The sequence below is a fragment of the Pocillopora damicornis genome, chromosome 1 (genome assembly GCF_964200805.1).
Source record: "Pocillopora damicornis chromosome 1, jaPocDami1.2, whole genome shotgun sequence".
In the NCBI taxonomy this organism is placed as follows: Eukaryota; Metazoa; Cnidaria; class Anthozoa; order Scleractinia; family Pocilloporidae; genus Pocillopora; species Pocillopora damicornis.
The window spans coordinates 21,136,072-21,163,041 of NC_142670.1; the positions used below are offsets into that span (position 1 = coordinate 21,136,072).

General features: G+C 37.2%; 2 protein-coding genes across 2 annotated transcripts; both read left to right on the forward strand.

Moving 5' to 3' along the window:
- The first annotated feature begins 677 nt into the window (after window positions 1-677).
- On the forward strand, window positions 678-13,132 carry LOC113685250 (hypoxia-inducible factor 1-alpha inhibitor). Its single transcript, XM_027202742.2, has 10 exons — window positions 678-1,872; window positions 4,163-4,307; window positions 4,659-4,852; window positions 5,902-6,168; window positions 6,560-6,751; window positions 7,694-7,789; window positions 8,234-8,370; window positions 8,587-9,013; window positions 9,781-11,991; window positions 12,508-13,132. Exons 2-9 carry the CDS (start codon window positions 4,178-4,180, stop codon window positions 9,829-9,831), a joined length of 1,494 nt encoding a protein of 497 aa, XP_027058543.2. The 5' UTR covers window positions 678-1,872; window positions 4,163-4,177; the 3' UTR covers window positions 9,832-11,991; window positions 12,508-13,132.
- Window positions 11,934-26,597, forward strand: LOC113685245 (uncharacterized). Its single transcript, XM_027202735.2, has 17 exons — window positions 11,934-11,991; window positions 12,508-14,033; window positions 15,733-15,774; window positions 15,939-16,104; window positions 16,631-16,739; window positions 17,461-17,638; window positions 18,423-18,531; window positions 18,981-19,078; window positions 19,707-19,740; window positions 19,896-19,936; window positions 20,474-20,574; window positions 20,860-20,987; window positions 21,597-21,752; window positions 22,159-22,308; window positions 23,011-23,088; window positions 23,688-23,780; window positions 24,330-26,597. The coding sequence occupies exons 2-17, from the start codon at window positions 13,900-13,902 to the stop codon at window positions 24,393-24,395; spliced, it is 1,683 nt and encodes a 560-aa protein (XP_027058536.2). The 5' UTR covers window positions 11,934-11,991; window positions 12,508-13,899; the 3' UTR covers window positions 24,396-26,597.
- The last annotated feature ends 373 nt before the right edge of the window (window positions 26,598-26,970 follow it).

A 26,970-nucleotide genomic window follows, 5' to 3' on the forward strand; every position in this document is an offset into this window, starting at 1 on the left:
GCTCATCTTTATCCTTAGTACTAGGCTCTTCAAAGCGGGTGGGGGGCTCAGCCTCACTTCCAACGGAAGGTCTGGTACCCAGAAAAGCTTCAGCCCCTAGCAACAGTTACCTATCCCTGTTTTTCTTATAATGGTATTGGTTAATTTTGCTGAGTGATCTTGATAACTAAATACCTAATTACATTTGTATTTTCGAAGGCTGTCGGATATTATCTACTTTCAAAACAAGAGATGAAATAATCTCCACAAGATGACGGAGGCGTTGAAATCAGCTTTTTAACTTGTTTTGGTAATTTGTTTCCTGCAACTCAATTGCTGAAATTTTCCGCGAAGCTATTAACAAAATTAGTTGATTCAATTTCCCAGCCCGCATTTCAATATTACAAGATGCAACTCTTTGCATTTTTTTTGTTGTCATTGTTGATTGAAAAATGAACAAAAACTAATGAAAACGTTTAAAAGGGAACTTAGAATGAAATAGTAATTGAAAAAGGAAAAGCCTATTACCCTAAAAGAAATAAAAGTACCGAAAAAAAAAGTGTATTTCTTTAATGCATCTGTCAGACACTAATGGTTCTATCAGTAGCCAAACTTCCCGTTTATAAAACTTCAGGTTTGAAAAAAGGGAAAAAAGTTTATTTCATGTCTCTAATGCAACTAAAGGTTTGTCACAATATCTACATATAATTGACACCCGAGCTAGCAGATTGTGGCGCCAAAATCTATTATCGTGACGGAAAAAATATGAATATTTGCTCATAAAAAAAGGGCCCCAAATGATAGTCAGTCGGTTGTCAAAATTAAGGATGTGAAAAGCTTGTAGAGAACAGAAAGAGGCAGATATGCTGCTTCAATAATGCGATGTTTCAAGGTGGTATTGATATTGTTGCTTCGGAAAAAACAGTTCGAAAAATGTGAAGAAGCGACGTGCAGGTCGAATTCCTCTTTGGGAAAGTGTTGTTTACCATTGCTTCAGCACAGTTCCTGCTGCGCACGGATATATGTCCATCAACTCACGGTGAACTCATCCTTAAACCTAAAACACCGATGGCTCGGCGAAGGTTTGTCGAGCCATAGATAACAATATTTTACCAGACGCTTAGTATAGTATTTCGCTCACCCTGCCCTGGGGCTCAGTAAATTTAACCCCCCTTATGAAGAGCACTTTTCAAACGCCCGCAGCCTTTAGCTTACAAGATCAATTTGCACTTAGCACTGTAGAACAAAGTATTCTTTTGTTGTTTATTTTATTATATTGTTCTTTAAGGTACTAGGAGACCGTTGAATGCGACACTCAATCGGCATTGTAGAAATCTTTTCCACAAAAACGCCAAATTCTTGTCACCAGTAGAGCTGAAAAAAATTGAAACGTGGCAAAATTTTAAAAAACTTCCTGGCGCTAGCTGCTTTCTCGCGAATGGTTTCATATACCTTTTAGCTAGAGCTGTTTCCGTGTGAACGTTCCGCGTAAAGTGCAGGTTTTATCACGTACATGTTTATGTACCTTCCGGCAATCTTCCCGGAGTCGCTGCCTTAATTGACCTGCCATACGATAGGTCGCAAATACAATTCTAATTAAGATCAGTTATAACTCCTGCATTGATGTCGCCCTAGGAAAGCAGCTGTAAGCACATTTTACTTGGAAAGCAAATAATTAGCGACCAAGTCTTCAGAGTTCATACACGCTTGATTTGACAGCAAGTGTTAATTCCAGCCACAACCTTGTGGTTTTGTGTAAATGGAACTATTTTCGTTCGAACAGAATCGAAGAATGCAACGATATCTTGTATAGTAAGATTAGAGAGTTTAGACTAAGCAACGACTCTGCTACTTGCGGTTGAATTACAGTGCTCTTAATTTACGACAGTAAAGGTAAGTTGCTTCGACAAACTTCGGAGCAAAATGTTTAAATCAGACAGCCAAGTGAACGAGACCTCAATTTATCACACCTACTGTTTTGTTGTCATTTGATGGTAGTGAAGATCTACTGCGAATCAGCTAAAATGAGAAGCGTATTCAAATTCGTGGTCTGTTTTACAATCCTTAATTCAAGTAGATAGCTCTTGCATATAAACTAATCTTTCACGGACGCTCTTTATTTGATTTCAAGTTATTTTTTTTGCGCGCCATTTAGACGTCTTTTGACCAACATATACTATATCTACAAAATCGATCAAATTTAATTCGGTAAGCTTGCGGAAAAACTTATTAATTTTTTTTCAACCATTGATTGAGAAATAAAACTACACGACATTGTTTTGAGCTCTTTTAACATTGGAAATTTTACATGCGCATCTGGTTGAAAGTGATATCCATTTGATAAATTAAAAACCCCATTTACTAAAATATATTTCATTTGCATATTTCTGTCTATCAAATATGAAAGAAATGACAAGTTGGATGAAAAATTTGGGACACGTATCCCGATGCGTGGTTTATCATTACAGTGCTTCTCTCAGCAAACGTCCATCACTTGCGAATTAGATCACCTTTACAACGCCTACTTTGAGAGACAATGAACTATTAATTTTGAAATGTCATGTTTATAGAGACTTCAATTCGTATTATTGCTTACATACAAAGAAGTAGGCAAACTTTAATCTTATAAAACAAAAGATTAGACAGATCTGCAAAAATTTGCCCTCAAATCTTCGAAATGTCATCTCCATGAGGATATATATTCATCCGTTTAAAACCTTTATAACGAACACGTTAGGCAAATATTAATTTCCTAAAGGTAAATGATATGTCGGATTTTGGAAAAATTGTTTACAAGCTCAGAATCACTTCCGACAAAATTACGACTATCAGGCAGCCAATGAAAGTCGTGCAATTTAGACTTTAATATAAAATTACATATACTCTTTTGTATTGAATATTCAAAAGCAGCTTTTTCAGTTATTTTTACATCGTATGAGGTCATTAAGATGCAGGTTTTCACGACCAAATTTGCTTTTAAAAGGGTTCTGCAAACCAGATGTCTTCCGATCTACTTGATTTTTTTTTATAAAAACCGGAAAAGACTTCCTGGAGCTCTCTCTGGCTTTACAAAATTAGGCCCACGCTAAATACGCTCGGTCTCGGTGAACCAAATTATTCTAATCAAATAAAAATTCGGACAAATATCGTCTTTGCGTTCATTTGTTTTTCACCAGTTTACGAAGTCATATCGCCGATCCGACTTTTACATAACAATATATATAGATATTGAGATATTGGGAAAAAATAAAGAGACTTTACTTTCATCCCCACAAGCCTGTTTCGTTATTACTCACTCATCAGGGGATTTTTGAATTTCCCCTGATGAGTGTGTAATCACGAAGAAGGCCTGTAGGGATGAAAATAAAGTCACTTTGTTTTTTCCTATCTTAATATATATCGCGCTCTACTTCTACGTATCGAGCACTGTACTACGGAAAAATCGAAACACAGACTTCCTACATTGAAAACACAGACTTCAATATCGAAATATATATATATACATACACATATATATATATATATACAGTGGATAGTGGTAATCAATCAATTTGAAAGAAAAGCCAAACAAAAGCAGAAAATATTATCCGTTTTAAGCAGCTTTGTTGATATTTTTCACGAGGATTTCATTGGCGCTCATCCACACTTAACAAACAACGGCTTTACTTTGAGTAATCTTTAAAAGCATCAAAGTTTTCAAAAATCAATATTTTAACTATACCATCGACTTGTAAGCACGGAAATCAGAACGTCACTGACTAGCTGTATGCTTTAGCGGGGCAAGTTCGCGAGTTAATATTTCTATGATTATAACTAACCCTAACCGTAACCCTAAAACACAAACAAGATTTCTCTTTGGACTAACGGGCATTCTGTTCTTACGGTATCTCTTTGCTAGTCTCGCAGACAGGTGTAAAGGACTGGAATTGAACAAAAGGTCTTAATATAGACATGACCTGATTTCTGAGTTTTCACACCATCTTGTGGAAAACAAAGACTTTAAAATTTCAAGAACCTACAAGTTTTTGAAAATGAAGACGGGACGGAATAAGAATGTTTTGCTTCTGTTTTTTTCTTTTGTTCTTGTTGTTTGTGTTTTGTTCTTTTTCTGTCTTGTCTCTCGAAGTATATCATAGCTTTTATTTTTGTTAAAAAAATTTGAACCTCGCATTCTCTTTCATAGGAAGACTTCGAAGAAATGGAGAACAATCCAGCCCTAATGCGCATGTGTGTTGCACTTGCATTTCTCTTGAGTTTCACGAGTGCGTCTGAAGAAACTTCATGTGGTCCCATTAAAACTTCCATCTGTCAAAGAAACAGCAACTCAGGTAATTGAAAACTTTCAACCTCAAAACAATCGCTCGATCAATAGCTGAATACCTACAAGTATTCCCTGTACATCACATTTTGGCTCTGAGCGTCTATCTCTCTTGCTATAAATGTAGTGAAACCACTTTTCAAGAGGCAACTTCAGGATCGGAAGAAAGTGTCCTCTTCAGTGACTGTAGCTCTAGCAATGTTTTAAAGGAACATGTTTCAGATTAGATCTAAGTTCGCATCACTTTAATGGAGAGAGACGTACTTTAAATAAATCATGAATCAAAATGTATTCATCATATACGCGCTCTTTTTTTTTCTCTACATTCATAGGATAGGTGATCCTCTTTTTATTTCCTCAGGAGCTGATGTCCACTGTGAAAGTGACTCAGCGCCTCACAGCTGCAGTAATAGAAATGAAGATAAGGAGAAACTTAAATACCATTTCCACGTGAATGAGCCGCGTAAGTTCCGTGGCGTGTATCCATTTCCAGTAGATCCTATTCCGCGAAGAAACTGCTTTGACAAGGAAGCAATGGAATTTCTACAAAAGGGGGTAAAACACATCGCAATAATTTTCATTTGGATATGATTCACGATCACATTGGTATTAGGAAAATCTTCCATTATGTGTCGAAAGTAATCCGGGATTGCCGTGTTTTAGCTTTACTTCGTTACGTGATTGGTCCAGGAAACCTTGCACTACTTTCTCGACCAATCAGATTGATAACCAAAGCCAATCTAGACGTGGTCAGCCGCGTTTTCCCGTCTTTTAGGCAGTGGGCTTGTTTTGAATTCGAATTCTCGTTGGCTCCTCTTGATATTTTCCCAGCTGTGATTGTTTTGGTTTCTCAGTCGAGAAGCACCCTTATGCCCGAAGCCACGTGATTGGTCCAGATATCTGGCACCACCCTCTCAACCAATCAGAAACTATGGGCGACTTAATCAATCACTATCCTGTGTTTACAGCTATTTCAATGTGTTATTTTAATTTGAAATCTCACTGCCGACGTTTGATATTTGCTGCTTGTTATTCTAATCAGCTAAGGTGGTGATCACAAGAAAATTTGGTTCAATCACCTGAGTTGATATTGTAAATTGGTCACCGTAAAGAGTTTTTAAAGCTGACGTTTCGAGCATTGTGTGTAGTTTACATACGGAGCGATGGAGCTACGCTATTGAAAGCAACATGGACAAAAACACAGGATTAAATTAGATGAAAGAGATGTTCTTTTGAACTTTGGGGATTAAGGTTGTGACCAAATGGATGGGAAAGGGCTCCACTATGTTGCCGCCTTCACCTAAGATTTCACAATTCTTCTTCATAGCTCTACTTCTATACTACGTTTTACGAAAATCTGAACCCCGTGCCTAGAAATTATCTCATGAAACAGGCAGAGGGGTCAAAAAGAGGTTACAACTACACGCTGGGAAAATCGTATCCGACGATTTGATTTCATTTTACGCCTTGTAACTGAGAAGAATTTATCTAACATTCTTTTTTAATGTCTTAATCATTCTACATTGTTTTGTTGTTTTTGTTTCTGTTGTTGTTGTCTTTGCTTTTGATAATTGTAAATCATGATCTATTACCATTTATTGCAGCTTCCAGTGGTACTCGAACAATGCACGTTCCAGAAGCCTGCCCTAAAATGGACCATAGAATACCTAAAAGAGAATCTGAAAGATGAAGACCACACGGCATACTTTTCACAAACCAGACAGTTTCTTTATTACGACGACGATCACATGAAAGGCACGTACAAAGAATGGAAACCGCCGATCACCAAAAAATTCTTATATTTTAGCAATTTTACGAAATTGATGAAGGAAATAGAGGAGGCGGACAATGGTAGCCGAGCGTACTTTCAGGTACTGCATTGAAATCTGGCACGTTAGTTGGGGTGGTTTCTTTGAGTGATCCGAGCTAGACTTTGGAAATTTTCATCCCGGTAGAGTTCAGTTATTGAAGTGGTTTGTTTTTCCTGATGAGGATTTCGTTGGACAGGAAAAAGGGGGCAGATGGATTTCCTTGAGTTGGTGTCTTTTCTTTGTGTGCGTGTGTGTGTGCAAATATGATTTATACGCTGCCACAACGACAACAATAATATCAACAACTATTTTTGTTTTCTTCGCTTTTGTTTTTGTTTTTTCATTGTTTTTATTTTGTTTTGTTTTGCCTTATAGCCAGTGTGGTCATCCTTTAACCCCTAATCCTTGCTTGCCAGGACTCTAAATTTTCGCAACGATTTTCTATTTTCAGTCACTGATATATCTTCAAGAAGGTGTCAGTGCAGCCATGCAGAACGATATTGATTCTTTTAACTACACCTGGCTACTTGACCTCGTGACGCGCTTCAGCTGGGGCGAGGATGTTACCAACCTGCTATTGGTTGGTATGCCTGATGTCGTCACGCCTGCGCACTTTGATGTCCTGGAGAATCTTTACGTGCAGGTTAGTTTTATAAATTATTTATAACATTACTGCAAAATAATCAACTTCATTAAGGCAAAGATTAAGCTGTTTTTTGTCGCAGATCTTATGGGCGCTTATAATATCCAAGATATCTATGCCACAGGCATGGAATTATTCCGTCAGTCAAAGCATTGGAAGATATCGGTGTTTCTAACACCCTGTCAGCATACATATCTTATGAAATGCCATAAAAATGAAGTCGCAAAATAAAAACCTCCCCTTTCTTAGATCCGACTTACTGTATTTGAATCATCTCAATAACAATAATAATAATGATAATGATAGTAATAATCATTTTTTATTGAACTGTTTAAATAACAAATTAATTTATTACTGTACAATCCGGATTTTATTAAGCACATTTAACAATAAATTAGAAGTGAAATGACAGTGCAAACTGCGAAGCTAAATTAACCGATTAGATTTTTGTTAACTCCTCGTGACATGGCTAGTTTGTCTCAAGTTAGCCATGTCCGAAAGTCATTTGAATTCCCTTTGATGGTATTTCACGATACATGGGGAATTTACCACATTTGTTTCTTATTTTCTCACTTAATAGCTTTAATAGTTTCATTTTTTTCTCTGTCCAATAGTATCTTTAGCAGAAGAGATATCTTGTATTATTCATTATTAGTAAGGACATATGCAGCAGTTTTCAGCTGAGTTTCGAAAGACCAAGACCAAAATAATGGCGACAGCCAATCGAAGTGAAGGCGACACCATAGTTAGCCAATGAGTGCTTGGAATAAAAACGTGCGAACTGCATGAAAAGCACATAAACGCGTGTGATTAATTCATGAGCTTTGAATCTGATTGGTGAAGCCAAAATATGTAAAACCATGGATTACTTTCGACTTGCAATTGACAACCGTTCCATAACTGGATTAACTTGCTCTTTGCTTTCTTGTATCCAATTGGCAGATTTTTGGCCGGAAGCGAGTCATCTTGTTTAGTCCAGATTACTTCCGTTGTTTGTACCCGCATCCTGTGGGACATCCTCATGACCGACAAACACAGGTAACATTTTCTATTTCCTTCTGTAAAGAGAGCAACAAGCTTGGCTTGGTTTAGGGCCTAATCTTTAGATCATTCCTCTCAAACTCTTTCAAAAACTATCCCGTTTTGAAGATCTCAGGGAATCTAGGAAAAGTCCATCTTTGTCACACATTTTGCTAACATGATTATCCTACGCTGTCTGTTCGTTCTCTACTAAGACAGTCAAGCAAGCCGTAAGGTGCATAAAAAATGTTATCCAGAGACAGAATACCCTTTGAGGAAGGAAGTTTCCTGCTCCACCACCCAAATCTCTTGTTCTCAATTTTTATGGAAGATAATTATCAAACTATCAATGAGGTGACAAAGATATAATTAGTCTTACCTACGACTCCCATCTCCAGCAGAACATCTTGATCCCAGTCCCTGTCGGCCTCATGATAATTATTAACACTTTTTACGTTAAAGGTGGACTTCGACAAACCTAATTTTGACTGGTTTCCCAGATTCCGTGAGATTAGAGGTATGGAGGTCGCTTTGGAACCTGGAGAGGTGTTATATATTCCAAACCTCTGGTGGCATTATATTGAAAGTGAGATGCACAGGTGAGAACGTAATTAAGGCTCACGTCTCAGTTTAAGCATGTTGAAAATCTAGAATTCCGGAACGAAATATTCCTCTCATGTTCATGTGTGTGGAAACACACTCAGAGCAATTTTTGTAGAGATGTGCAGAAGACATCCTTTATCTGACTACAGAACGATAGTTGTATGCCATATCTTTTTTAATTTATCATTTTTGGACATTCTATTTTCGTTTAGCAACACCATATCCATTAATTTTTGGTTTGAGGCGAAAAATGCAAGCAAGGTAGATGACGCAAGGAAAAAGAAGACGAACGCCACAGATATAGAAGCAGAAAACAATAAAGAATCTCACCAAGAGTATGATAACCCGCGGGAAAATAAGGAACAGCCTGAAGACTCTGAAGAAACCTTAAAGGAGCACTCCGAAGAAACTGGAACTAGCAATTCTGAGCAGATCAGCGAACACAGTGATGAATCAAAGGCAGATGAAACCATGGCGAAGGGAACCGAGGAAGAGAAGGATGGAAAAGAATTTGAAGAAACAGATTTAAATCAAGAAGAAGAAGATGTGAAAGAAATTGAGTTGTCGGCCGCTGAATACTTAATCCTTCTGAGAGAAACAGAAATATCGCTTTACAAAGCTACACTAAGCCATGCAAAGGTAGGTTGTACAAAAAATGCCAAGATAAAGCTGTTTACAAACAAACAAAAAAGTATTAAACAAACAAACGAACATCTGAAATAAAAAAATTGAAAAAAAAAAAAAAAAGGAATGAATACAGAGTATGATTTCCAATATTTCTTTCACACTTACATGAATATAAATTTCACGTGGTAAAACTGACCCGAGTTTATCAAGAGAGTGGACTTTGATACATTCTATTACAACTTCTAACAAATAAAAAAAGTGCCTTTTGGCGATGGGCGGGGATGGCATATTGATGAGAGCGCTCACCTCCCACCGCTCCGGCCCGGGTACGATTCCAGGACCCAGTGTCACTTGAGTTTTTTGTCGGCTTGAGTTTGCTATTGGTTCTCGTCCTTACCCCGAGAGTTTCTCCCCGAGTCTTTCAGTTTTTCTTCTTCCTCAAAAATTAACACTCTAAATTCCAATTCGACCTGAAAACAATGGACTGGAAGAGCCACCGCGTGAAATGTCCACTATTATAATTATATTAGTATTGTTATTATTATTATTATAAAATTCGGTCCAAAAATAGATTTAAAGTGAGAACTTGAAAAAAGGGAACAACAAAAGCAATACCATGCCGAGATTGGATGAAGTTTATTTTGAATTCGAGCAAAAGGAAATATTTATCCGATTCGAGGTAGTCGATCTGGATAGGTTTTCAATAAACTTTAGATTTATTTTCCTGTTAAGGGCGTGCGACAATACTTTAAAACTCACCTTTTTTTTTCTTTTTTCAGGTGAAGAAAATATTGGATGAATTGCTATCGGGAAGATTTGATCACATATAACGCTTAATGATATCAGAAAGACTATGACAATAATGAAATTATAATGACAGAATTTAAGAAATACCATAACACGGTGACCTGATCGCAAAAAAAATTATCGTTTTAGAGAACTACGTAGGAATTTATAAGTAATTATATCAGAATAAAATCTAACAAATTTTAAGAAGAGCAGCGATGATAGATACACGTAGATTGAACAATAAAAGTGGGGAAATGAACAAAAAACCGTTTTTTGTAATAACTAATTGATTATTCATTATCATGAAGTACGAGAAATATTCGAATTTTCTCCGTGAAGGAAGTCATTGAGCACTTGTCAATTCAACCTGACAGATAGAGACATATTTTTTTATTTGTAGTAAAATTTGGAGTAAATGGTAGCGAAGCGAGCGAAGTAATGTTGTTTAGTTGGGCATCAAAAGCTCCTGACCTAGGATTGTCGGATGAGATTCAAGATACCTTGATAAAAATTATCGGTAGAAATCAGGTATAAGGTAGCAGGAAAGTAAAAAAGTTTGCGGTATGTAATTCTTTTTCATAATCTGTGATCTAACCGATTGTCAAACCTGATTCAAAGGCAGTCCAAGTTGAGCCACCGAGTTCAGACCTTCCGAGATCAAGGCTATTCGTATGTTTAGTTGGTAATGCGTTTGGGTAATTCTCGCCTTACTGGAACGGAGACATTGGAGGCGGACGGCAAAGCATATTCGGATAGCATTTGGCGGCAATAGACTTATTTCAATCAGTGGTTCACGATTACACGGTAAAAACACTCCTCTCTGGGGAAGCATCAGTGTGGCATATTCCCAATGGCAATTTTTATGTACAACTCTCGTATCTATCTCGTTAAACTTGAGTTTTGCAGCCTGAACTGTTGGCCCTCATTCTGGTTCAAGAATCAAGGGTTCAAAGAGTATCTAAAGAAACTATGGTGCTTCATGGGTGAAGGGTATATATTACAATACAATTTTGTTTCATCAACTGAGTTGATAATGTAAAATGGCCTCTACAGACAGTTTGTAAAGTTGACGTTTCGAAGGGTAACCCTTCAGTCAGAACGAACCTTTATATCTTCGCTCCAATGAAGGGCAAGCGATCGAAACATCAGCTTTATCGACTCAGCAGATAAAATTAAGTAATCTTGATTCAAAAATTGTTTGGTAACGAATTTCATGTCTAAATATTTATCACAGGTTCGATTTACGGAAGGTAGACAATTTGTACGAAGTAGAACCCATTCATCACGCGTGCACGCGAGAGAAACTTTGTAGTGCGGTCTACATTGACAGGGAAAACATCGCTTTGAAATCACGCGAACGGTTCTGAACTTCCGAATGTTCACAAACTGAAAGTCAGTTCGATATCTCCTCTTGACCTTGTATTAAACACAGGTTAGACTCGATGCGATCGATACGGCGGTTAAGCAAGCAACAGTGCTAGAAAAAAAACTGGCAGAATTGAATAGTTGTTTGCGCCATAAAGATAATGTTTATAGATAAAATCAGTTTCCAATCCATTGAGATGAATTTTCCGCATACTTTTCCTTCTGTGGTACTTAAAGTTCCTTCCACGTGTCTGTGGAATGACTATTAGACATGCAAATGATTGAAAACCGCAAGTGCATCGCTGTTTAAATTTAGCCTGAGCTTGAAGACTAGAAACACCGGTTCGATAGGTATCAAGAATTAAGTAAAATAACCTAGAATATACACAAGGGACTTAACTTTTAAGTGATCGCCGGGCGACGACTTAAGCGCCGTCAAAACAAATCATCAAAATATCAACAGTTCAAGTTTGCCCAATGATCGCATTGTCAAAGTTACATATTTTGTCATCCTTATTGACAGCCATGTCACGAAGCGCAACCCAACCGTAGAAATCCTTTGTATTTTGTCACAATTATTTAGTTTAGACACACAACGCGTTTGAACCGGTATATCTTGAGTTGAGTGTCTAATTGAGCTAAAGGAAGTATCAGTGCTCGCAGAGGAAGTTTGTTGAGGCATCTGAATTGATATAAAGCCTAGCTGATATTATAAAGTGAATCAATTTTTTTTCGACGGTTCTGGTATAGCTGATACGAAATGGGAGCTTCGAAGATTTTTCTGGTGGCTGCAATTTTGCTCATTAACTTAGTGGGGACAATGATCTCTGGTGGTGGTAGGTGTTTACAAACTCAATTTTGTAAAAATTATAAATGATGACTTATTTGCAAATGCTATTACGCACCAAACAACTCTTTTCTTTCGGCCTGCGCATTCAGTTGCTTACTTGTTATTTGTGTGTAAATAATTTGACAGGAAGTTTATATAAACAAGGGTGTTTTTGGAGAGAGCTTCGAACGTGCTGGGGTCCAAGTTACCGTCCATCATAAGACAATGAACATTTTCTCTCGCAAAATCAGTCTGTTCAGGAAACTTTGGGAATTTATACTAACCACTTATCGAAAAGCGCCAGTGAAACTTCAGTTTGATTCGTTTTGTTTACTCCCCCGCTCAAGTTCTGTCTTAGCATTGGAAATCTTGGTGAAAACTGATTTTGAAATATCCCACCCCAAAACTATTTTGCAAGGCCACTTATGCGACAACCAAGAGCGATTGAGAACAACAATATTTTTGGGTGATTTAGACTGAGTATAATTTAAAACAAAACACCACTGATATTCGTTTGTTTCAGCACCGCACCATCGGCAGAAGTTACAGAGAACCGGAAAATTTGAAGACATCCGTTTGGAGGATGTAAAAATTCCGTTTGAGGACGATCAGTCAGACAGGAACAGAGAACGCCAACGGCTTATTGATCCGCCCGGTGTTTACCACAGCAAGGACCGTCCTGGTCGGTCTTTGAAACTGCCAAAGAATTGAAGAATTGTGCTTGGGTTAACTCACCTTAAAGTTTTCAAGTGCAATGTGAAGTGTGATTGCTACAGTCCAAAGTTTTCAATACGAGTGTTGGAATATAATCAAGCCCGCAAGTTGTTTTGACTAGAATCAAAAGACATGAAACAATGCATGTATCGAGTTTTTAGACTTTAGTTTCATGTATTTCGATTAAACAGCCCTATGATTAAGCTTATTTTACTTAATTGCCCAGGTCATCAGTGAGCCATTTTTTTGCGAAACTTTTGCGTGAAAGAATTAGTTTGTAATTAATTGCTCCTTCGAATGAATTTTAAAACGTGAAAAATGTACGCATTTACTCATAAACACTGAATAGCAAAATAATGTTGTCCTGTTAAAGAGATGTAGAAATTTGCTCAGAGCAAAATCATTATCAACATGAATAAAGAGTGTGAACTTGAGGCAAACGTCTGCTGTTTTGTTTGACAGATGTGTAAGTTAGGGTCAGTTCAAGAAAAATAGTACGGCCTCTGTCACAAGTAAACGTTGTCAAACCAGGAAGAGGAAAAGTTGCTTTACAAGTGAAATCTCAGCTAGTAATTCATGGTCTTCCTCAAAATAAGGAACGTTAATTCAGAGTGGAACAACTCACCTGGCTGGGGCTCCAGTGGCAAACTATTCATTTACTGTGCTATGCAAACTTCACACTGCCTTCATATGTTCTATTGCAGACGACGTTTCGCACCGTTAGTAAAGTTAAAGTTGCGGTAATTGCGAAATTCTCTTAAGAATTTTATGTAGAGAATTTGATCGGTCTGGTTTGTTTGAAGATGACCACTTTAACGTTTGATGCAAACTGACAGTTCCGAATCCAAACTGAAATCACTCTTCATCCTTTAACCTTATTTTCACTCATTTTTTTTTCTCTCGGTTAACTCACTTTAAACAGAAGTTAATGAGAAAAAGTTAAATTCCCTGTCCCCTTAAATTAAGGGACAAAAAAAACTAATAGATAAATCAGAAATTTCAAAAAAATTTAATTTTTTCGGGTATGAGAAGAATCACGCGTGTCACGCAATAAGGGCTGTAACAGCGATGTCCTTAAAAAGCGGTCGACAATGGTCTCCATAGTAACTCATTGCTCAACGATTCCGTTCGCCGCAGGGAAGCAGTAGTTGGTAGACATGGACTTTTTCTGACGCCGAATTGTCTCTCTAATGGGGATAAAATGGTTCTTCCATTCGAACGGCAGCCTCTCTTACACAAGAGATACGCTTCTCTCTCTTCTCCAGAGCTCACACGGTTCTCTCAAGGCGAAAGCGGCGATGCGTCGAGAGGAGACGAGTATGCGAATTTTCTCAAGTGAGCGAATCTTTGTTTACGCTAGAATAGTAAGACTAGTTTATAATGTGTAACCAAATAATATGTATGACGAGTCTATTTTAAATGAATAAGTTAGTTTGCGGTGGTTTGAGGCAGATTCTATTAAATTCTAGCTCGTTTTGATTAAGCGCCTTGAATTGGATGTCCGCCTGCGATCGATGGCAGAATAATAAGTTAGCGAGATATCAAGTGGTTTCATATTTCGAACTAATGAGCATAAAGAATATTGTTTTGACTTTTTATTTCAACTTAAATAGATAGTATGATTTTATTAGTGGTATAGATTTTGTAGCCTAAGTGCTCTAAAACAATTTAAGAAAAAGCCAAACGTGCTTGATAATTGTAACATACTTGTGGCTCTAATCTCTTTGTGATCGATCACTCTCAAATATTAACACCGCATTTCATTTGCTGTCATTTCAATTACGCTCCAATGCCAATGGATGAAAACGTCAATATTTGTTTCGAAAATAAATCCCTGTTTTCTTAGTTTCCCCTCTTTTGAAGACAATGATCGATCATTTTGCTTTTATTTTCCTATGCCGTCTCAGTATCCGTAATTCCCTTTGTCTCAAAATGTAAGTTTCCAGGGGCAACCTCTAAAAGAAGCTTCAAACTATGAGACACCTGACAAACAAGCCATAAGTACAAATCCGTTATGAATAATGTAGTCAGTTTAGCTAAAAAGAAGAATAATATATGCTGGCATGCTCTTAATGATTTAGAGTGGTTGGTCTAAAATAAGGTCTCATGAGGGAGCATAATTTTTGAGAATGTTTAATTTTCCTTTTATGAACCTCATAACTCTTACATGTGACTCTTAACTTTCTCTTTGGTATGTTATGGGTATCTGTCTTCTTCGTAAATCAGCAGTGAGAATCAGCTTTTAGGCATTAGGCAATGCCCTTAACAACCCACCTCCTGATGATTTGATGTAAGGAGGAGTTTCTAGATTACATCTGTTCTGGGAAATAAAGGTTTTAAGGAAATAGTTCATTTAGGGGCAAGGGTGGGTTGTAGTGTGATTTTCAACCCTTTAAGACCCACTAGTGACCTAGACAGAATTTCTCCTTACATTATCTCTACAATATCAAGAAGACAAGTAATGAGAATAAAGAAAAATATAAATTAGGGGATTTTTGGTTGATCAAGTTCCAAATTCTCCAAACTAACTTCACATAAATTGTATGGCAGACAGAAAGGAGAATTACTCATGAAATCTTTGGAGCTAAAGGGTTAATGAATGCTCCAGCTTAGTGGCATGTTTTTAGTAGAGATCAAGACTAATTAGATCAGACAGACAAATAGTTATCATGAGTGTGATTTGTTGTTATTGTGTTTGATGAGAATTATAAAATCTCACCAAAGAGCACCAGCTACACCAGGGTCTTGAATTCAATTAGCTAGGGAAGGAAAGAACACTCTCACTGATGAAATTACTGATGTGTTGAACCCTCAGTTTTGGCAGGTATTGGCTCAGCTGCCCTGTTTCACATATTCATAAAATGGTAACTAGAAATTGACAAAGCAAATCAAATTGTTTTAAAGAAGGACATTACTATCAAGGAAAATAATCTCTTTCCTGTGTGGTTTGTAGTTTATTTGGTAAATAACAGATAATTGGTTGAACATCAGTGATTCTCTTGGTAATGGCACCATCTTCTTTTAATGATACCAGGTCATTAGCAAATGGAGAACGGCAAGATGTTGGGGTGTCAAGGTGATGTTAATTCTATTGTATTGTTTTAATTGCTGTTAATCAAGGATTTAGAGTTCAGGTATATTTATTGTTACTATAAACAGTATGGCAAACAAATGTGACAGCTCTCACAATTAGTCATTCTAACAATGTAACTGACATACTTTCATGTGACATTTTTCCAGACCTAAGCCAATTGCTGGAAAGCAAGGCCGATCATCGCCAACAACAAAAGACCCAAAGCAGACTAAATATAGGTTGTCACCAAACAGAAGTGATGGTCTGCTTCATGTAACATTAACTGCAAAACAAAATATACAGGAACACCAGAAAAAGATGAGAGTTATTGAGGTGAGGTTGGACGTAATGGAGCTGAAGATGCTGTCCAATTTCAATCTTGTTGTTTTGTGGTTTGGTTTTGTTTTGTTTTTTTTGTGTTTTTTTCTGAGTAGGCTGGTTATTTTATTTTCTTTGATGTTCTTCGGAAACATTTTAAATAAGTATACTCTATTTATTTACCTTTTTTGTTCTGTGACTCTGTATGTTTTGAGTATAACAGTTTTCTTAAACATTTATGAAGCAAAGCTGACAAGAGAAGGACTTCTTGCTTCTCTGCAATAATGTAAACCATCAGCTCTTTGGAACCTTCAAGAGTGACTTAATCACCAAATTTCTCCTTACATATTTCCCACTCAATAAAGCTGTATTAGGTCAGAATGAGTTCTCTATTGTTCCACATATCCTGTAGAGAAAAAGAGTAGGGAAAGTTAAGAGAAAAGTGTTGAGAATCTGCACACTCATGTTGGGGTGTAAAGGATTCAGAGAGAAGTGAACAATTTCTTGAACATTATGTGTGATTCAGTGGTTTATTTGATAGGATCATATGCTGCAACATAAACAAGAGGAAAGAGAACTGAAACGTTATGAAGGAGATATCATTAAGAAACAGCATCATCTCAGAAGAACCATGGCAGAATATGAAAACAGTAAGTCTTGAGATTTATTGAACAACTACTTATTTATCTACTTGTATATTTTAAATTTGTGGTAATTCATTCAAATTGTGCTTGTACATGTCTAACAGTAATCAAAGAACAAATAACTAAGAAATAAAAGCAAAAGATTGTAAGAGAAGAAATACATGTAAAAATGTATCTTATATTCAAGTATTATTGGTTTTGTTTGTCATCTTTAAGAAAAACAAACAAATAGAAAATGTTATTTCAATCAGGAAAAAGTTAACTTAAGTTTCCGAAGTAATCTTAAGATAAGACCAATTTTCATGAGTGAATCAGCAGTAAAGTGTCTTGAAAGAAGACCAGGGGGAGGAAGAAAGATAATTTTCAGCTTAAATGAGCAAAGTTTCTCATTATTGTAATGAAAGATAAGACAGTAAACACACACAAAAATTCATGAAAAGAGCAAACTGATAGGAACTCTTGTTTTAAAAGCAAGTGCTCCTTGATTACTAATCTGTAGTGTTAATAAAATGTTCTGCTTATCCTGATAAATTGTTTTTGATTTCACATTCTTAAAACCATTTATATTTTTATTTCTCTTTGAGATGTATTTATGAATATTATTCATAACCACGTTATCATAATCTCAGACAAGTGGAAAATTAAGAAGTCAAATTGGCATTGACTTATTTTAATAATTGAAAAAATAATTTAACCAAAAGTTGTGAATCTTTTTTCTCCTTTTCAGGTATTTACAAAAAAGTGAGAGGTGAAGAAAGTAAGCTTAGTGAGAACAATCAGGGCGTGGAAAGAGTTAAACAGCAACATGCTATACAGGAGGACAAAGTCAACAAGGCAAGAACTGAGAGGAACATGTCTGCTATTGTGAAATTTAAAGACAGAGATAGGAAGGAAGGATTAAACCTGTAAGTATTGTGGCAGTGATCAGGGTCAGTCAGACTGCAATTTTATGATGTCAGGGTTTGAACATGGGAACATTGGGAGGGTGCCAAGTGACCCAGTAATTACAGCTTTAGCTTGAGGACAGATCTGTAAATCAGATAAAAGAGCTACATTATCAACAGTCATCTGGACCCTTTAAATGGTGTGGCCAGGCAGCTAAAATGGTGGCTTACCACTCTATAATGTAGGTTAAAGTGCTTGGGATTCTTGACATGATACACGTACACCTAATGGCAATATTAAATTTTGTGCACTTTGTTAACTTTACTAAGCAGTGGTGATTTTTCAATTTTACCAACATTGTTTTTTTTGGGGAGGGGGGAGGTTCTCAAAGTATGCACACGTAAACTGCTGAAAAGTGGTCTTCCTTTAAACATATTTGGATATTAGAATGTATTCATTAGCTGACTCCCAAGGGGTTTTAACCCCATTGCAGCTTTTCAAAGGTCGCACTTTTTAGAAAAAACCTCTGCACATGGTAGAGGTTTATGTGGAATTAATTTGGATGGTATAATCTTGTTAGACTCAGGCTCTGGTGAAGTCTGTTGTATTGTCAGTGCCAGTATTGACAAAACACTTCATGATGTCCCAATGCCTTTCTCCACCCAGGAGCACAAAGTGGTATCTGTGAAGGGTCGTCATTACATGGGAAAAAAGCTGCAGAATTAATCCCATTTAAATATTGTATGAAGACATATATTGAAGTTGATGATTTTTTCAGCTTACAATGTATGTTTGCTCCTTCAGGGGTGAAGTGGAGTTTCAGTACAGTAAAACAGCCAAGCAACTAGAGCTGACTCGTACAGAAATCTTTTCACTAACTCAGCAGTTTGAAGAGAATCTGAAGAGAATAGAGGTATAAGTTTTTCCATGATACAAATGCATATGATTAGATTTGGATTGCTTTGGTTAATGTCAAATGTGACCTTTAATTGAATTAGTTACTCAAAAATGACTTCAGCTAACTACATCAACACAACAATGACACTTGTTCAATTTGATTAATGTTGAAAATATTGTCTATTGAGTCAGATGTGAATTGAGTTCTTATGGGATTGCCAAATGGAAAAGTGCATCTCCCAAAATCTCCACCCACTCTTGTCAGGGTTGATTTATTCCAAGTTATACCATCTAAATTTGCAATCAGGAGTACTCAGAACTGTTGTCATTTTGTGATGTCATCATCTCTTAGTTACCACAAGAAGACCTTCATCATTCAGTTATGAAACCATAGGAGATGATAAATTTAGGAATACAGAATTCAGTAGTTAATGTTTATGTAGAAACAACTTTATTTTTCAACAGGAAAGGGGATTTGAATTGAAAAAGAGTTTGGCTGAGCTTGCCATTGCAGCAAACAAGATGGCGCTGAAAAAGAGAACACAACAAACGGATGATGACAGGTATTAGAATCACATGAAATCTGAATGATTATAGAAAACAACAAAACAAAACAAAATGAATTTAATAAAAAGCTGACAAAAACAATACTACAATGAGCGGCAGAATGCTTGTTGAATATGGAAGCGATCTTTGCAGTAATGAACACCACTTAATAGGCAGTAGTGAAAATGAGGCCTGAAAAAAATTCATGTCATTAGGGGATTTGAGTCCATGATTTCTGCGATATCGGTGCAGAGCTCTACCAACTGAGCTAACAAGCCAACTGGGAGCTGGTCATTGCACTGATTGCAAATTAACCAGTGAAGTAATGAGTAACTGACTGTAAATATATGAAAGTCATACACAGTGTATGTGAATTGCAGATAAAGAAATGAATATGGAAGTGATATTCACAGTAATTAATTTTTTTCAGGCCTTATTTTCACGACTGCTCAAATGTAGTGTACATTACTGCAAAGATCACTTCCATATTCATTTCTTTATTTGCATGTCACATAATTATGTGATTTTCACATATTTACTGTTAGAATACTTGTTCTTGAACCATTTTTGAAAATGGCTTGGCATGGTATCTTGATGGTTGATTGCAGAATTGTCAAATCAGTGTAAGGTTTTTTTAATTTTCAGATATGTAAAGGACACAAGCATCAAAGATATTCAGGTTTGAGATTAAAACTCTCATACCCATAGTTAGAAGAGATGCACATGTATTTTTTGTTTCAAGCATTTGTTTGGTTTGCTTGTCTCTTTCATGGTTGCTTCTTTACTTTAGCATATAAAGCACCAGATTTTTTCATGTGTATATTTTCTTGATAGGATGACAGACGACGTAAACAAAGCTTGACAGAAAAACTCAAGTAAGTGGGAAAAAAAAAAAGAAAAAAAAAGAAATGAGCTGATGATTCTTGACAGTTTGGCTTACAGTTTGTAAATATATATATATCATATACTCAAAGACTGAGTAGGAGGGCTGGACTGGAACATATATGGCTTTTAAAGACGAAGAAAGACTTTCTTTTTTTTCCTCTTTGTTTGAGACCCTATCAGCCCAACTTACTAGTAACCTATATATTGGTATCCCGTAATCAGCACCTGTGATTCCTCGATCAGAATAGTTTTGTTATGTTGGCACAGACATCAAGAGAAGCTTAGTATCTCAACCTGTGTCTTGTGTGTCTCCTATCGGTCTGCGCCTCACTCCCAGAGTTCCGCGCGATGCGCTAACATCCATTTTTTTCCACTGTTTTTTCTCACTCGCGCGACAGACTTCGCCGAGAAGGAGGAACTGCTCTTAGTGTAGTCCTCCAGCAGCCTCTCCAATTTCTTTTTCCTTTCTAAGTAACGGAAATGTATTTGTTGTTAATCAACATTTGATACTGTTCATTATATTGCAGAGGTATAGAAAACCAAGGACTTAAACATGAATACGGCAAGCGGCGTTTGAGCAGGGACTTGATGGTCTCCAAAGACATGTTGTCCTTAAAGTCAAGGGAAGGTAGGTTCACATTTCTATTCCCGTTTTATGATTGAAAAACAGATAAACAAACTAACAAACCTAGTAGTAGGTGTCTAACAAACGGTTTAGGAAACGAAGCAAAAACAAAAGTCAGGTACAACGAATTACATGTTCACAGAGCATGAGCAGAGAAAATTTACCATACACTCAGAATGTCACATTTCCTTTTACCACCCAAACTGTTCCCTGTGCTGCTTAATAATCCCAGCTCACAACATTACTTTCAGCTTAATGTTGTATCTCTTTCTCCTGCTCTTGTTTCAGAGGGTAGAAAGATGACCGATATTAATCGTAGGCTTCAACACAATTCCGTCAGCCAAAAGCAAGCTAAGCAAGCGGCAGAATATCTGGAACTTGATCGACAAGGAAAAGAGATTGAGGAACGAGGCCAGGTAAGGGCATGAAAATGGCATTACTAAATGTTCTGGCTATTGGGAATGAAACCTCACGATGCAATTATGTGTGTTTTTCTGTTTTTTTTTCTCCTCTCGATAGTCTACACGTACCCTAAGTTTATTCGCAAGTCACGAAATGCACGAGCATTTAACGCTTTGTTCTTAAATTTTTTCATCAAATCACTTACGTGTCACGACGATTTCTTTTTGTACGCCCACTTTGCACTCCACACGAATTTCTTTTTAATGACTTAGGAAAGACTCTTGCATTATTTGAATTAATCATTCCATACATTAAATGTGCTAGTCATACCAACCTTATTGTTTTAGCTTATTCAGACATTCATCATGGGCCATTCAGGAACGAGACATTTTATTGAGTAAAGAAAACACACTTAAATGAAAAAACCTCGCGTTTTGAACGTCAACCTATTGGCAGACTTTTATCCTATGTGGCCCATTGCTGCAGAAATGATCTCTATTTCATTAGACAGGAATAAACCCTGGTGCAGCAAGCCACTTGGGTTGAGTGCAGACTTAACCCTTTATAATTGTCAGATGAGGAGGGATTTTAAGCTTGATTTCATTATTAATTTACTCTGTCAGTTTGCCGAGGCTCGCAGAAGCCACCAGATTGAGCAGCTGACAAGGGAAAGAAGACAGCAACACTCGCAGCAGATGACTGAGTGGAAGAAACGTTACTTAGAAAAACAGAACGAGGCCACTCGGCGTGCCCATGAAGACAGCGTCAAACATCTACAGGTGACTGATATTTCTAGACCTGGTCCGTGGCATGCTTTGCATTTTTTCGTGTACTTCGTCACGGTTGCTCCATCTTCAAAAATTTAGAGAGGAGAAAAAAAAGAATTTTAAAAACAGGCACCCCTTCATGTTCATGTGTATTGTGGGGATATACGCTTTAACCCCCAACCATACGAGTTACTGTGTGAAGGATGATAATATGAACAAATCATCAACCCGCTCTCTCTTTCAAATTTTGTTAGCTGATTCATCATAAAAATTTGCGTATCAACTACCGGAGCCATGCTGTTTCGTACTACAAGTGTAACGAATCGATTTCTAATTATAAATTCGAAAAAGGTCTATCTAAAGCCTCTCCAATCTACTAATTAACTTTCAACCTCTTTGTATCTACCATGACGTTTAGAAAATTGTGAACAAGATGGAGGAAACAGAGCATGCTCTGTACAATCGAGTACGTGCCGCTGAAATGCAACGCCGAAAACAAGAACAGGACGTACAAAGAATCTTTGTCGAATTGGAGCAACTGTCCAAAGAAAACCAGAAGAAAATGAGGGTTTGTACCAGTGATGTGCAGTGTATTGTCTGTAGCTCTAATTAGGAAAAAGTTAATCATAGTCATAGGCTTTCAAATTTCCACGTAAATATGGTGAGACAAGAATCACCTGCTGGGCTCCAAAGAAGACAGAAAAACAATTCTGTGCTGCTGTTGTGTACTTGTTCAGTGACTCTCCTGTAAACAGAATTTCACTACGAAACAAGGACAAGATAAAGAGGAGGGCGCATGAAGGGAAATATTTTTTATGGGAGTAAGGTTATGGAAGGAATCAGCTTTTTACATAAAAATATTTGGGCCTATAGAAGGGGGCAAGAGGTGTGTAGCATATCACCAGGAGCTTTTAGTGCGGAACAAGCTCAAATTCCCAGCTTTGCATTAGTCCCTTTTTTGTTTCGTTTGACGAAACATTTCTTCCTGAAAAGATTTTGCCATCCTAAGGTTTCTTGGAAAATGCTTGTGATCCTACGTCTCACAAGTTTTCATTTCAGAATGGACTTCTTGTTGTTGCTGTGTTATATGGACGAGGATCACTTTACCCATATTTCCTTCTCTTTGACGTTCTAGATCATTTTCCGTCATTAGTCCTTGTGCGATCTGTCTTTGTTTTCTCTTTGTTTAGAGGTGTTAGCCAGTATTCCAAGTACGCGATCTTGTTTAATGTTCTTCCTTTCCGTTAAAATATTAGTTTTCTACTTGCAGGAAACCCAGGAACAGTTTGGCCGAAAGAAAGTTGAGTTGGAACAGAAGCTCTTACGAGAGAAAGCTGAACTAGCAAAGGTAGGTAATCTGTGCTACGTTGTTCCAAACTCGATTGACACTGATCTCAGGCTAGCTACAAACGAAAAGAATAGTAAAATAAAGTAAAATAGAAATGGGAAAAAACGGAAAGAAAGTAAAAATTAATAATTGTTGCTTTTGATGCGTCAAGCGTCTCGAATAAGATAACAAGGGATGTATTCTTTTGGACAAACTTTTCGGATAATGTCTCCCCTCCTCGTGTATGCTCAAATCAACTGTAGCTAGACGGAATGTGGACCGTGCAGATAAATTGTATATGTTATGGTGTGCACCTTGTAGAAATATTTTTATTTTAATTCGTTTCAACATCAGTGTAATGTAATATATGACCCCCCCGTTTCTCCACCATCCTTTCTCTATTGATAGCAGCAGTTTTCCAGCGCATCGCTCGTTTATTCGAACGAACTTGTAAGCGGTTCGTTTTATTTTTTCGTGTTCGTTTGTCGTCTTGATTTTGTTTTCGTTCCTTTTCCTTCTTAAAATTGTTACTATTATTAGAAAAAACTGCTCACATAGCAGCACTATACTTGCCCCTCGCTGGTTTGCGTGACCGTGTGGCTTTTGCTCGACATTTCTAGGCCCACAATCAGCGGGAAGAAAGCATCCAAAGGTTACTAAACCACAGAGCGAAGATGAACGGCGACAAATACTTACTGTCTGAGGAAGAAAGGGTAAGTGGGTGCTATGCAAATGTAGTCTGTATGGTTTGATCGACGAGGGAAGTCTCGGGGAGTGCGCTGCGTTATACTTATCAAAACGTCGGGAAAAAGTGAGATAGAGCAGATTATGACTTTAAGACAGGTGTCTGCCTCATTAACAATTGGAGTTCGAGCTCGAGATTTCTATCATGTGATAGTTGATGAGGGCCAAGCGCGAATCAACTTTCACGTGATCGAGAACAAGTAATCTCACTGTTTTAGTCGAAATCTACTGATCTTTCTATGCTAAACAAGACGCGCTCATTTTTCGCAACTTTTCCGCTTCTCATCCAACGCACTATTTATCACGGAATAGATAGCGAGAGGCGTAGCCAATCAGATTGCAAGATTTGTGAGGGAACTTTCGAAGATCTATACTGATTTCCGATATCAACTTTATGAACTGTCCTCTTACATATGACTCAGGTTTTTACTGTGTTCTTTCATTCTATGATCATTTGAGATCTGTTTCAGATAATCTATACCCTAATATACTAATATCATCATTTGCACTTCACACAGGAGCATGATCGTCTCGCCAAGATCGGGCAAAGAACAGACAATTTGGAGCAGGAAGTTCATTCATGAATACCGCCAGTAGTCTCTGCCGAGCCTACGCAGCAGAAGCTCGTCAAGAGCACAAATTACACGGGCGCGAAAGAGAAACACTCGTCGTGTACGCCATAACCTCTTTCCCGCGCGTGTCGCTCCAAATAGCTTGCGCAAGGTTGAGTCGAGTGTCTGCCACGTAGGCTAAGGTAGCGTTAGACTGATTAGCGTGATGTGTTGCTTTAATGCGCATTTGATGTTAATTTGTAGGTACTAGTTTTTAATACATGTATGAGTGATTTTGAAGATAGGCTGAAAGTATTCCTCGCAATCGGGTGGGCTATGTTAGTTTCCTTCCCTTTATAAGTATCGCTCGATACGCTCTAACGGCAGACCCTTATTTTCCTATCTAACAATCCATTAACGTTTTATTTTGTTCCAGTTTATTTCAGTATTTGTTTTTGCTTATTTGTATGAAATTTTTTGCTTATTTTTTTTTTAGTCAAAGTTCTTCTAAAACTCGTCTTATATACAACAGAAGGTTGGCAATATTGACTATATCAGGAAGCTAGAGAGGCAGTTGCTAGGTTAGTTCAGTTTAAGCGAGAGAAGATAAAGTTCTATGTTACACTCAGAGGTAGGTATATCAGGTATAACTTGTAAAATCTTTTTGTGAGCTCAAGGCAATGTTCCTGAACATTCTCAAAATAACTTTATAAAGTATTCATAAAATGATTGGTATCACGTTCTTATTACAGCAAGGCTTCACTTGACAATTTTCCACGTAAAAAACTTCGCTCTCGGCTTATAAGATGTGAATGCAAGCTGCATGTTTCAACTTCACGTGAGTTCTGTCTCTGGTAATCATGTCAGGGCTAGGAGTCTTGAGAGAAGTGTTGGTTGACTTAAGTTAAATTATTTTTGAATTCAAAACATATTATGGAAGAAACAGCATTATTTTTCTTATCTTTTGAAAAGTAAAAAGTTTCTAACTTCTTTATTTGAGATTTCAAAGATTTCGTCTTTAGAGAATATTCCTCAAACTTTTTGAAAAATTAGAATGCGGACGCCGCTATTTTTAGAGAAACTCATTGATCTGATTGTGCACACATGAAGTATTACTCATGCTTAGCCGCGTAGGCCCCAAACAGCTGCTGCATCAGCCATTGCTAAAAACAATCTTTATTTGATTAAAACCATATTTGGGATCTAATTGTTTAAACAGATAGGAAGGTTACTTTTTTGGAATAACAAAATGCAAAATGTGCGCAAATTTCATGTGTGGTTTTAATAGCAGATTTACAGTGGCATGGTTTCTGGGGCATGTTTCTACCTTGAATAACGCTGTAACGCCTTACTTAGTTTGAAAAAGCATATTAATCAAATCAATAAGAAATTTATGAATTTTACAGGTGGATTAGGGCACGTGAGTGTTTTGAATTGTCTTATGCCTTCTAAAGAAGGTTTCTCTTATGTTAGCAGGTCGATTAGCTTTAATAATTTCTAAATCATTGTTGTAAAGTGAAGGGTGGCTTTCGCGCTCAGTTGTTGTTTTGACAAAAAATACCTCTGTAAGGTGAGTGCTGTGGAGAGGAAGCATAGGAATAATTTCTCAGCATTAGGCGTGAATGAAGCCTGTGATAGCGAAAGGGAACGAAGTGCACGAAGAAGATTTTTGGATTATGTACAAAAAATGAAAGCAATGTAAACAAAATTTAATTCTGAGCTTTGCACGACAGGTGTCGATTTTAGTCATGTAATGTAAGTAAGAGTTTATATTTTACTGAAAGATGTGCTTGGTTTATGCAATTAGAGCGCTTAGATTCTGATACGATTACAACCGCGAGTTCGAGGTTTTCTAGTTTTTAAACGGTGAGCATGCGTGAACAAGTGTTTATAAAGCGGAATAATTCAATAATGAACTAGTTTGTGGGAAAATGTTGTAGTGTAAAAAACAAGATACAGGACACGTTAGCGGTTTTACAGTTTTACAACCTGAGAAAGGCTCAATTTCCTCCATTGATTATAGGCGTGTTAGTATTTCGCTCTTCACTGGACGTCAAATCTTCTTGTAATCAAACTCAATCTCAAGGCCTCTAATGGTGTTTGTTATGTCCTTTCTGGAAAATGGGTAGGGAAAAGGTTATGATTTTGATATCGAGTGATACTGAGTGGATTAAAATGTGTGATATTTACACACCTGTGAATATTTCAAGTAAATTATTATTGTTTTATTTTTGTGAGAAGTGGCTTGGAATTTTTATTCAAGGGGTCGGGCCAGACTGTTTTAGTGCATGGTCGTGAAATGCTTTGAAATGTCAAATCACAAATTGAGATGGAAAGAAAAAACTTCAACAGCTTGTCTCAGTACAGCCTTCATTTGTGGTAAGCAAATGCTTATTACATTGGTTGATTGTCGAAGCCGCAATAATGGATTGGTAAGATCGGGGAAAGGCTGGAGCGAACTTGTCCGTTCTCATCACTACCACCCCCCTCTAGAAACCGTTTTTTCTCGCACAAGGTATTCCCTGACCTTACAGCTACGATAAAGCGGCCTGAACTCTCAATTGGACCGTTCATAACCTGCGTGTCCAAAGTAACCAGTCTGGTAGCT